The 12,946-nt window shown below is 39.6% G+C and overlaps 1 protein-coding gene across 5 annotated transcripts in view; it reads left to right on the top strand.

Annotated features, from left to right (window-relative positions):
• REV3L (REV3 like, DNA directed polymerase zeta catalytic subunit) overlaps positions 1 to 12,946 on the top strand; it is a 203,864-nt gene that overhangs the window by 141,188 nt on the left and 49,730 nt on the right. For all 5 annotated transcript variants that reach the window (XR_014807038.1, XR_014807043.1, XM_021091238.2 and 2 more), the window contains one exon: positions 5,117 to 5,235. Coding sequence is in view for 3 of the 5 variants with exons in the window: in XM_021091238.2 (XP_020946897.2) it covers positions 5,117 to 5,235 (119 nt within the window). In the remaining 2 variants the exon portion in view is untranslated. The remainder of the gene's footprint in view (positions 1 to 5,116; positions 5,236 to 12,946) is intronic.

The raw sequence follows: 12,946 nt of genomic DNA, 5'->3' as shown, positions 1-12,946 counted from the left end.
GAGGCAGAGTATCTGGGTGCAGATATTGGTAGGTGTGTAGATGTGAGGATGGGTATCTGTGGAAATTTTCTTCTGGTTGCTTCAGTTTTCTGAAGTGAAATAAGAATCACTTTTCTCAGCTGAGAGCGCAATAGAGTGGAAGGGCTCTTTGCGTTTGAGAAAAGGAGTCGTCTGGGAGGATTTGAGGATGGTTAATTAAGAAAATATAAAAGCTAAGCATTGACAGCCCATTTGAGATTTGCATCAGAAAATTAAAGTGGTATCTGCCAGCTATGTTCAAATTCACAGATGTAAGTGCAGAGTAACAGGGTTAGATTTGCACACAACTCACAAGCCGAGGGTTATGGCTTTACTAAAATTTAATTAATTACAGAGAAAGCAAGAGCGGGGCTAGAACTGAGTGTTAGTGCAGGATTGTGATTGTAATGATTGACTGAGGAATTTGACCTAGATTAGGAGCAAAAAGGTCAGGGCACCAGAGGGAATGAAGGAGACAGTGGTCAGAAAATGAGTGTTAAGTGGAGTTCCCGTCGTGGGGCAGCGGAAACAAATCCAACTAGGAACCATGAGATTGTGGGTTCGATCCCTGGCCTTGCTTAGTGGGTTGAGGATCCAGTGTTGCTATGAGCTGTGGTGTAGATCAGCAGCTGCAGCTCCAATTAGACCCCTAGCATGGGAATCTCCATATGCTGTGGGTGCTGCCCTTTAAAAAAAAAAAAAAAGGCAGGACAAAAAGATTAAAAAAAGAAAAAAAAAAAAAGAAAATGGGTTACATGAGATTATGGAGAGGGTACAGTTACTGGAAATCACAGGTCTTAGAATGTGATCATCTGAGTGGCTAAAGTGATTTGAAGGCACTGGTGTAAATTTACCTCTGAGACTTATTTTCTGGTGGTGATGTCAAAGGGGACAAGACCAGAGTTAAGAAAATGAGGGAGAAGATTATTGTAGTCACTCAAATGAAAGTTGGCAGTGATACAGAGATTCACAAAACAATTTAAAGAGTAAATCCACAAGAATTGAATGTATAGAAAGATGAAGAGGAAGATATGTCAAGAATGATTATCAGCTTCTAACACAGACGGTTTAAGATCATGTTTAAGTGGGAAGATGAAAATTAAGAATATAGAGCATAAGGTATTAGTTATCCGGGTGAAAATACCCAGCAGACATTCAAATAGGAAAGTCCCAAATATGGGGTAAAGTCTAGACTAGAGATACAGCCTTGGAAGTCACATGAGTATGTATGAGCTCCCCAGGGAGTAAATGAAAAGAGCTATCAGGATTAAGCCAAGCATGACATTTTTGTGAATTAAAGCATTTTGAGGAACAGACAGAGGAATCAGATGCTAAGAAGGAGTAGTCAGATAAGATAGTGAAGAACTGGAAGAAAATACTCCCAGCAGAGTCACTGGAAAGGTCAGTGAGATGCTTTCACACAAACATAGAGACCAACCCCATCTGAATTTGAAACCTTGGAATCTAGTTCTAATATTCCCTATTACAGCATCAGTTTGTCAATAAGCATCTGTTAAAGAGGTAAAATAATATGCTTGTTTTCATCCATATTTTATCATTTATTAAGGCACTTTTGCAGACTTGCTATTTCTAAATTTTGAAACTCACAAACTTGCAAGATAAGACAACAAAATAATGTATTATTCAAAATGAGGGAACTCTCATTCATAGAAGTTACGTGACTTGCCTAAAGCCTCATAACTAGTAAGGGGTCAAAACTCAGGACTGTGAGCATACTTTCTCCATAGAGAGCTTATTTTTTATATTTTATTTGAAGTATATATAAAGTAAAACATGCATAAAATATAAAAAATAAGCTCTGTGAGGGAGTTCACGTCGTGGCGCAGTGGTTAACGAATCCGACTAGGAACCATGAGGTTGCAGGTTCAATCCCTGCCCTTGCTCAGTGGGTTAAGGATGCAGCATTGCCGTGAGCTGTGGTGTAGGTTGCAGACACAGCTCGGATCCTGAGTTGCTGTGGCTCTGGTGTAGGCTGGCAGCTACAGCTCCGATTAGACCCCTAGCCTGGGAACCTCCATATGCCGCAAGAGCAGCCCAAGAAATGGCAAAAAGACGAAAAATAAAAAGCTCTCTGAGGACAGAGAGCATGTTTAACATGTGTATGTGTCTGAATCTCCCATATATGTTATATGACTTTGATAGAGCATCCAACATTAACGTTATAGCTGTATAAGAGCCAAATGAGCCAAATATATATAAATTTAGAGGAAAAGACAGATTACTGTTGAGATGATGCAGAATGAGGAGTGAGTGAGAAGTGGGTACAGAGATGTTCTTGCTGTCAAAGAACACTCTAGAAAAGGAGATAGCCTAGACAGAAAATAGTTGGTGTATATTAGTATATAGAGTAAGCAGCTGTAACAAAGGAATATTACACAGTGAAAAAGAATGAAATTTTGCCATATGGAACAACATAGATGAATCTGATATAATTTTGACCAAAAGAAACCAGATAAATAATGGTACATGTTAAATGTTTCCATTTATATGAGGTTTTAAAATAGGCAAGACTAGGAGTTCCCATTGTGGCTCAGCAGGTTAGAACTGAGCCGACATAGTGTCCATGAGGATGTGGGTTCAATCCCTGGCCTCACTCTCTGTAGGTTAAGAATCCTGCATCGCCACAAGCTGTGGCATACGTCGCAGATGCAGCTTGGATCTGGTGTAGCTATGCTGTGGTGTGCCTGCAGCTCCAATTTGACCCCTAACCCAGGAACTTACATATGCTTCAGGTGTGGCCCTAAAAAGAAAATAAAGGGCAAGACTAATATATAACTGTGGTAAGTATTCAGTGGGAAAGAGTGCAAAGGGTCCTTCCAGTGTCCTAGAAATTTCTTTATATGAGTGGTGGTTACATGGTTACATACAAAAATTCATGAGTGTTTCGGAGTTATTGTGGTGCAGTGGAAACGAATCCAACTAGTATCCATGAGGATGCAGGTTCAATCCCTAGCTTTGCTCAGTGGGTTAAGGATCGGGCATTGCTATGAGCTGTGGTGTAGGTTGCAGACGTGGCTCGGATCCCGCGTTGCTGTGGCCGTGGTGTAGGCCAGCAGCTGTAACTCTAATTCAACCCCTAGCCTGGGAACTTCATATGCTGTGGGTACAGCCCTAAAAAGCGAAAACAAAAAATCATGAATGTTTCAATTTAAATTTGTGTATTCTTATTTAAAATTTGTCAGTCAAAATTTTAATTGAAGCCTGTGAGGAAATGAGGAACAACTTTTAGGGGATAAGGTGATAGAATTTAACAGGGCACAGGTGCTTCCTGTGGCCTCCTACTTTTTTCCTTTCCTCTTTATTTTCTCGATCCCTCTGCACTAATTCTCCCTCTTCTGAATAATTTGTTTCTGAAGTGTGTCTTGCACATTGTGTGAATGGAAAAGTATAACCATGCCTCTATCAGCCGATTCTTTTGTCACTAAAATAAATGGCCAAGGACTGTAACACCTTCTTCCTTTATACCAATTCTGACATGGATCTACATACTACATTTTTCCAATGTTTAACTTACTGAGATTTCATTCTAAAACAAGTAACAAACTCCTAATTCATAATTTTAGATTCATATTTCAACTGCTGGAGTAAATCACTCTCTAAAGATTGGAACATTCTGAAGCTATATCTTCTTAGTGTTAGAGTTCATGTTTCCTTTAATTTCACAGCTGAGATTGTGGCTGAGCATTTTTATGCTCCTGTAACACCAAGACCCAAAGTAGAGTGAGTGCTATAAGGTTATATTTCAGTCTTAATCCAGTTGATGAAATTGTATTTGAACTAAAATCACCTCAGAACATAGGTCTGCCATCTGCTTCAGATATTGGGGACCAATTTCTAAAATTTTATTTAATTTTGAAGTCACAAAATCCTCTAGTCAATTGTTACAGGTCAACTTAAATGACAAACTTCAAGTTTTCCCATAATGAGAGAGCTGCAGGACAGCAGGGTGATCTTTTCTATTGAGATTCTTGAGAGAAGTAATCCAGAACAATACCACTTTTTGTAAAAGAAATGGTGAATTTACCTCCAAGATAATGGGTAGTACCTGCTTTATACTGGTGACTTTTAGAATTCATAGGCTTATTCCAAAGTTTAAAGTATAAAGTGTACCACATTCCAGTGTTATCATTCTGGACATAGAAATCATAGGTAAAGTGAGAATGGTTTGGGTCACTGCACTGAGATGAGCTTAACATTCCATCCCTGTTTTGTACTTGGTGGATTGTAAATGTGGGAAAGAAAATATTTTCTAATTGTAATATACACATGTGAAGTGGTGTTCGAACCATTCCTCAGACCCCAGGCTGACCTAAGAATGGTGACTGCTGATTCCTTAATTTCCATATTACATTGAAATAGCTGCCATCATCTAGATTGCTTGTGTCTTGTAGGTATTTCTGAGAGATCGTCTACCTAGAGGTACATTTTATGAAGTTGGACACTTTTCAGTTGGACACTTTTCAGTATTCTTTTCCCAGTAACACAGCTTTCACCTACATGTTTTGAAGATGGGGAGACATTTCTGCCTTTTCTTTTTAAATCTTTTGCTCTTGAAATGAAATTAAGTGACTCCATAATGTCCATGTATTGGGTCTTAGTACTGATAGAATTCCTGGAAACAGGATGAATGACTGCCATTAACTAGTAACTCATCCTCAAATCTGTGGGAGCCTCTTAATCAGCATGTCATCCAGGACCAAAAAGTAAGTATGGAAAGAACAAAAAATTAACATGCTTGACAGTGCTTCTATTTGTTAGTATTTGTATTGGCATAGAGCATTTAAAAAAAGTGATTAAAAACAGGGATCTCTAAAGTAAGTATTATTTGACCAAGTTGAATCTCATCAAATATGATTTATTTTTCCAATTAAATATTAATTTGTTACAAACATTTCTGTCCCATAGGCTATATATACTGTTTTAAACTAATTATGGTTCAGTTGTAACACATCCTTTTTTCAGGTAGCTTTCATATATACTATGACAAGTTAGAAATAATATTTAGGATTTTTTTGAACCATATTTGCACATTAGTATGAGCATTATTATAATAGAGTTTTCCTTTTTTTCCTCCTAGGTGGCTCTAAATAACTACACTTTTGAAAATGTCAGCTTTCATGTCCTTCATCAGCGTTTTCCTCTCTTTACCTTTCGAGTCTTATCAGATTGGTTTGATAACAAGACAGATCTATACAGGTAATGTTTTATAACTCTGAAGAGGGTATCTCTTTTTAAAAATAAGCATTATTGGAGTGTAATTTATGTACAGTAAAATGCACACTTTTAAAGTATATTGTGGAATTATCTGGTAGCTCAGTGGGCTAAGGGATCTGGCATTTTCAGTGCCATGGCTCAAGTCACTGCTATGGTTTGAGTTCTGTCCTTGGCCTAGGAACTTCTGTGTGCCACAGGCACAGCCAAAAAAAAAAGAAAGGTATATTGTATGATGACTTTGAAAAATGTATACGCCTTGTAACCACTACCCCAATCAAGATAAAGAACATCCAGAAAATGCCCTCATATACCTTTGTAGTTAATCTACCTATTCCTTAATTCACCCAATGAATTGAATTTATTATATGAACTATATTTGCTATACTTTTGCCAATTATAGAACTTTGTGTTATTAGAATTATTTACAGTCTATCCATTTGTGTCTTTTAAGAAACTCAGCATGTTTTTTGAGATTCAACCATGTTGTTGCACAAACAAGTTTCTTTTTTATCATTAAATAATACTCATTTGTATGAATATACCACAATTTATTTACCCAGTCGCCTGTTGATGGACAGTTGAATTGTTTCTGCTTTGAGATCATCGTGAGTAAAACTGTATGCAAGTCTTTCTGTGAACATAAACTTAATTTCTCTAGGAATGAAACTGCCAGGTCACATGGTTAGCTTGTTTAACATGACAAGAAACTGCTAAATTGTTTTCTTCACAATTCTTCCAGTGCAAGTCTGCTGGTAACAAATTCTCTCAGCCTTTATTTATCTGAAAATATCTTTATCTCACCCTCTTTTTTTATTTTTACTTTTTTGTCTTTTTGTCTTTTTAGGGCTGCACCCACGGCATATGGAGGTTCCCAGGCTAGGGGTCCAATCGGAACTGTTGCCACCAGCCTACACCACAGCAACACCAGATCCAAGCCACACCTGCGACCTACATTACAGCTCACAGCAACACCGGATCCCCAATCTACTAAGCGAGGCCAGGGATCAAACCCACAACCTCATGGCTCCTAGTTGGATTCGTTTCCGCTGCACCACAATGGAAACTCTTCACCCTCATTTTTGAATGATATTGTATTAATATCTAATTCTGGGGTTGAGTTTGTTTTTTTCTTTTACAGGTTTAAAGATTTTATTCCCTTCTGCCCTCCATTATTTCTAATGAGAAATCAACAGTCATTTTCCTTTTTCCAGTGTCATAAATGCTTTTTTTTCCCCCGTAAGGTCAGGCTTAATGAATGGATGACTGCTGCCATTGTTACTGTATAAGGCTTATAGTGGAGGCAGGGGTGTTACTCACTTTTCCTGGTCCAATTAATCTGGGAGTTCTGTTCTCCTAGCCTCAGAGATGAGGCTTTCTCAGCATTCCTGCCCTTTCCACAGTGGCAATGGACCTCTGCTTTGTATCACTGCCAGGCCCTGGCCCAAGCAGGTTTCTTGACTCTCCTGTAAGGGAAGATAGCTTATGCTTCTATTTCTTCCTCAGCAGTGGTGTTTCTTTGCTTGGAATCTATGATGGGAAGATTCCCTGCCCCTTTGCCAGTGGTGGACAGCTGCTATTACTTGGTTCGAGGCCCATGGCAGGAACAAGGAGGGTTTCCTGCCCTTCCTTCAGGTGCAGCTTTTGCTACTACCCCTCTCCCAGCCACAGATATCCTTTGCATCTCTTCTTTTCCCACAGATAGTGAATCTTTGCATAAACCCTAAGGATTGGATACTTTCCTACTGGTCCCACAGCAGCTCATGGCTTTGCTTCATATGAGAGAGGAGTTGAGGAAGTTGCAGGGTTCATTTCTTTATACCCTGCCCCCAGTCTTCCTCATGAGCTCTTGGTGGGGGGCCATGGGAAAAGATTGCCCTGCTGTCTAGGGCCTCCGGTGACTCTAAATTGCAATGCTAGCCCACATAGGACCTTTAAGAATTTATTAACACTTTAACTTTCATTCTTACCTGCTTTTATGGCAGCTGCCTCTCCCTCCTGTGCTCTGCCAAAGATGAAGTAGGTTATATGTCCATCTGTTCCTTGATAGACTTGTTACCTGTGAAATGTAGTTCACCTGATTCTTTTATAACCACAACTTATTGATGGCCTCAATAAAACTTATGATTTTGTCTATTACCCCAGTTTTTATCATTTTTAGACTGGAGTAATGTTCTTTCTTTCTCTCTCTTTTTTTGCTTTTTAGGGCCACACCTGTGGCATATGGAAGTTCCGAGGCTAGGGGTTGAATCGAAGCTGTAGCTGCGGGCCTACACAGCCACAGCAGCGAGGGCACAAAGCTGCATCTGCAACCTACACCACAGCTTGTGGCAGCGCCAGATCCTTGACCCACTGATCAAGGCTGGGGATTGAACCTGCAACCTCATGATTCCTAGTTGGATTCATTTCCTCTGTGCCACAATGGGAACTCCTCATTTGCTTTTGTTTTCAGTAATTTCACTAAGATATTCCTAGAGTAGGTTTTTTTCTTTTAATCTTTCATAGTGTTGACTGACCTCCTTTTTTTTTCTTTACCTATTTATTTTGTATGTAATTTCGAAAGGTTACACTCCATTTAGAGTTATTAGAAAATTTTGGCTATATTCTCTGTGTTGTACAGTATATCCTTGTAGCCTGTCTTACACCCAGTAGTTTGAGCTTTGTAGATCTTTAATTTTTCTTCAAATTTAGGAAATTTTTGGCTATTATTTCTTTAAATATTTTTTCTGCCCCTATTCTTTTTTCTAAGAGTCCAGTTACATGTATATTACACTGTTTGACAGTGTCCCATAGATCCTTGAGGCTCTGTACATTTCACCCTTTTCCTAAAAACCTCTTTAGGTTTACTAACTTTCTCTGTCATCACCAAACTGCTAAGAACAGCCAGTAAATTTTGTATTTCAGTTGTTTTTGGTTCCAGAATTCTCACTTGGTTCTTTCTTTTGATGGTTTCCATATTGAATAGGTTTCCTTGTCTGTTCACTGATTAAGACTGTTTTTCTTTTAACTTTTTTTTCTTTCTTCTTAGGGCCGTATCTGCAGCATATGGAAGTTCCCAAGCTAATGGTCAAATCGGAGCTGAAGCTGCTGTCCTATGCCACAGCCATAGTGATGCCAGATCTGAGCCACGTCTGACCTATGCCATAGCTTTGGGCAACGCTGGATCCTTAACCCACTGAGCAGGGCCAGGGATCAAACCCGCATCCTCTTGAGTACTAATTGGGTTCATTACTGCTGAGCCACAATGGGAACTCCTCTTTAACTTTTTTTTATTATTGTTTCTTTAGATTTTTGAACATATCTGTAATAGTTACTAAATCCAATACCTGGCCATCTCTGTATTAGTTTCTATTGACTGCTTTTTTCTCAACTGTGGATCATATTTTTTTTGTTATTTCTTTGCATGATTATGTAACAGATACTGTTACAGATCACAGTATGTAATAGTTACTGTAATAGATACTCTGTTTGTTTTACAGATTCTGGATTTTCATTATCTTCCTCTGAAGCATTTTTATTTTTGCTCTAGTAGGCAATTCAGTTATTGGCTGATCACCTTGAACTTGTGCAGACCTGGTTTTTATGCTTTGTGAAGGTGAATCTCTGAACAAAGTCCAAGGTGCTTCCTAAGCCCCTTCAATTTGAGAAAACTCAGTCTCCAAATTCTAGCCCATGTGCATGTTGTTAGTACTTGGTTTTAGGATTATCTCCAGTTGGCCTTCTCTTAATACAAAGGCCTCCTAAAGCATGGGTTTTCTGGGCTCTCAGCTGGATGCCTTTGTTGTTAATAAAGGGGATAATGAGGTCTCTCCACTCTGGCATGCCTAGACCTCCAACTGCAACAGTATCTGGCAAGTTCTTTTCCAAACTAAAGCCCACAGCAGTTGCTCTCTTGTAAGCCTCATGTAGTTTCATCCTGCTCATTTGCAGCAGAGCCCTGGGTCACTTACTCACAGGAAATCCCCACCTGTACTTCCAACTGCTAACTCCTGCCCCTTGCACAGGTGCTCTGTCCCATAGATTTCATCTGCAACCTACCAGAACTCTAATCTCTGCCTTCTTGGCTTAGCAGTATAGCCATGCTACGCTGTGACTCTTGCACACTACATGTTTAGGAAATTGTCTCCTCAGAGACTGGAGTTCGCCTCATGAGTTTCTTGTCTATAGGCACATGGTCCTGTACTGCCTGTTATTCATTGCAGAGAGACAAGTACCTTGACTCTATCCAGGCAGGAAGGCTAGTCTAGTTCCAGTTACTCTACAGTAGTCAGAAGGGAAAGTTCCCGCTTCTACTTTTCTTCAAGTGAAAGGTGAAATGAATAGTTAAGCTTAGAAAATAGCTGCATAGGAGTTCCCCTTGTGGCTCAGTGGTAATGAACATGACTAAAATCCATGAGGATGCAGGTTCAATCCTTACCTTGCTCAGTGGGTTAAGGATCTGGCATTGCTGTGAGCTTCAATGTAGGTTGCAGACGCGGCTTAGATCTGGCATTGCTGTGACTATGGCATAGGCCAGCAGCTGCAGCTCTGATTCGACCCCTAGCCTGGGAACTTCCATATGCTGTAGGTGTGGCCCTAAAAAAGCAAAAACAAACAAACAAGCAAAAAATAAATATCTGCATAAATATAGTCCTAAGATTGCAATATCTGATGTTTGAAATGAATAAAACTCTGCTTATTGAATTGTAAAGCCATAACATGGTGAAGACGGGAAGGTACAGCCTTAACAACAGTTTGATATGCTTGGGAAAACTGCTTTCTGGGCATATCATCTTATCCTCCCATCTTTTTGAGGAATCTCCCAAGGAAGTAAAGTGAAATCACAGAAAGCACCGAGCTTATGATTAAATAGAAACAGAAGCCTGGGAGTAGTTATGTACAAGTAAATAAAATGTACAAGTTATGTACAAGTAAATATTTAACATTGAAATTAAAACTTAACATTGAAAACTACATTCAGTGGTTTGTTTATAAAGTCTAAAATGCTCTAAATGCATATTTTGCTACCTCTATTTAGGTATTTCCTAGGATAAGTCTGTTTTCGCCAAGTGAAATACAAAACTGGACTTAACATACTACATAAGGAACTTGGACAAGACATTAGATGATTTATGTTAAATGGATTTTGTTGCATGGAGAGACCACGCACTCTTCTTTGGAGATACTTTAAGAGAGCAATTTATTTTTAAATTTAAGTGAATTATTATCCATAAAATAAGTCATACTTTTTATATTTACATTTGCTTTCTGCAGTGTTTTAAGGTATAAAAAAAATTGTGTGTGTGTATTAAATTGACTTAGAAATGAGAGAAGCTTGCTAATCAAGGATTTCTTGTATTAAATCTGTTTGTAAAGGACAAAATCACCCTAATTACTATTATTTTGTTTTTGTAAACTCAAGTTTGGGTCTCCTGGAAGCCCTTGATTTATATGAATTAGTTATGTTCTCAAAGTTTGTTGTTTAGGACTTAGAATGCATTTTTCCATAAATTGTATCTCATGATCTGACTCCTAAATTGGCCTATGAAACTTTCCTAATCCCTAGTGTGATCTAGATAACTCATAATAGCATCATGATTTCATCAGCTATCCAAGGAATAGTTATCGAATACTATTCCAGTTTCTGAACTAGGAGCTATATAGCAGAGGGTTATATAGCTCAAGAAGGTAATAGAAATTTTCTTCATTTCCTGTGTATAGGGCCAATCCATAGAAAAAGTTCTGAATAAAGTTTGTACCTGGATTTTTTTTTTCTTTTTTTCTTTTTAGGGCCACTGCCGAAGCATGTAGAAGTTCCCAGGCTAGGGGTCAAATTGCAGCTTTAGCTGCCAGCCACAGCCACAGCAACACCAGGTCCAGACATATCTGTGACCTATACCACAGCTCACGTTAACACCAGATCCCCAACTCACTGAGTGAGGCCAGGGATCAAATCCTCATGGATACTAGTCAGATTTGTTTCCGCAAGAGGAACTTTCTGTACCTGGAATTTTTATGTCTCCTTTTTTGTCACCTTCTTCCCACATGCCCTGTATCTAAAATTATCCTGTCACCTCAAGTTGCTCCAAGTTCAACCATTTCAGCACCTACCCAAGCCTATAAGTAGCTTATGCTAATTATATTTCCCTTCCTCTTCCCCAGATCAAAGTTTGTATTTGCTTATTATACTTAAGTTTGACAAAGTAATAGGAAGATAATTTTTTTAACAACGAAAAGTTACCTAAAATACAGCTTTGTCATGTAGTGTTGGTTTGTTTGTTATTGTCTTTTTTTTAAGCCCGCATTCACAGCATGTGGAAGTTCCCATATGGAAGTTCCAGACTAGGGGTCGAATCGGAGCTGTAGCTGCTGGGCCTACACCACAGCCACAGCAACATGGGATCCGAGCTTCATCTGAGACCTACACCACAGCTCACAGCGACGTCAGATCCTTAACCTTCTGAGTGAGGCCAGGGATTGAACCCAAGTCCCCATGGATCCTAGTCAGGTTTGTTACCGCTGAGCCACATTGGGAACTCCGTTTTTTATTTTTTAAGAGACCACAATTACCCATTCTCTTTCTTTACCACATGGCTAGCCAAATAGGACTAGAAAGTAGGAATGAAGGTGATTTTATTTCAAAAAGATCACTTTTTAAATACTCTTAAAAATATATTAGGAAAGATGTAGAGTGATATCAACAAGCAATCGGATGCCCAGGCAGGACCCTCCTTTCCCCTACAAGCACACTGATTCAGTAACAGTTCACAGACAGATTTCTTTTGTGAGAGATCCAGAAACTAATTGAAAGGCTCCTACACCCTGGGCAAATGCAGAACCAGACTCAACAAAGCTGGGAGGGAGATTCTGGACACCCTCTTGCCAGAGGCCATGCCCCTGACCCAGAGCCGTACAGTCATGAGAAGGCCCCTATCTCCTAGCTTTTCCTGGGAGGGGGTGGGGTAGGGTGGGTTCATGTGTCTAGCACCTCAGCTTTTCTGAGGGTCCTCTGACAGATCTGGCACAGCCTAGCTGGCAGAGCCAAATAGAGGATAGCAGTATAGGTTGGTAGGCACCACGGATCCTCCCCACTAAGAGAAGAGTGGAAGGATGAAGAATTCCAACTCTTAGCGTACCCATGGGGATAGAGTTGATTCAGGCACCTACTGCCCCAATTTCCCCAAGGCTCCCAAAGAACTGGCATCTCTCCTTCCACTCTTGAGCTCTGACAGATCTAGCTGCTGGGGAGAAGTGGGGGTGTGGGAGATGGAGACAGTGGTTCAGACTAGGAGACACCGTAACTCCCCCCTCCTTCTCAGCACAGAGTGCATAGAAGAAAACTATAGCTACCTGCTTCTCCCTGGGAAGGGCAAGAGTCAGTTAAAAGGCCCCCAGAATCTCTGGCTGAGCTGAGTGATGGAGGTCTTCTCCTATACACAGCCAGTCCACAAAGACTGAGAGGTGCCTGCTTCATCTAATGTGGGACACCAATACAGAGAGTCAAGACAAGTATAAAAACAAGCAAAGATATTCCAGACAAAGAAACAAGAAGAATCCAAAAATTGACCATAATGAAACAGATATATGATTCACCTAGCAGAACTCAAAATAACTGTTATAAAAGATGGTCACCAGGATCAAGAGAACAATGCATAAATAATGATTTCAACAGAGATAGAATAAATAAAAAAGAACTAAACATGACTCGTGGAGCTTA

This window comes from Sus scrofa, chromosome 1 (genome assembly GCF_054392235.1).
Source record: "Sus scrofa isolate SSC_HxYL_T2T_F1_AM1 chromosome 1, Sscrofa_HxYL_maternal_Yorkshire_Landrace_v2.0, whole genome shotgun sequence".
Classification (NCBI taxonomy): Eukaryota; Metazoa; Chordata; class Mammalia; order Artiodactyla; family Suidae; genus Sus; species Sus scrofa.
Note: the sequence above shows the minus strand (reverse complement) of the source record. Positions and strands in the feature narration are given on the sequence as shown.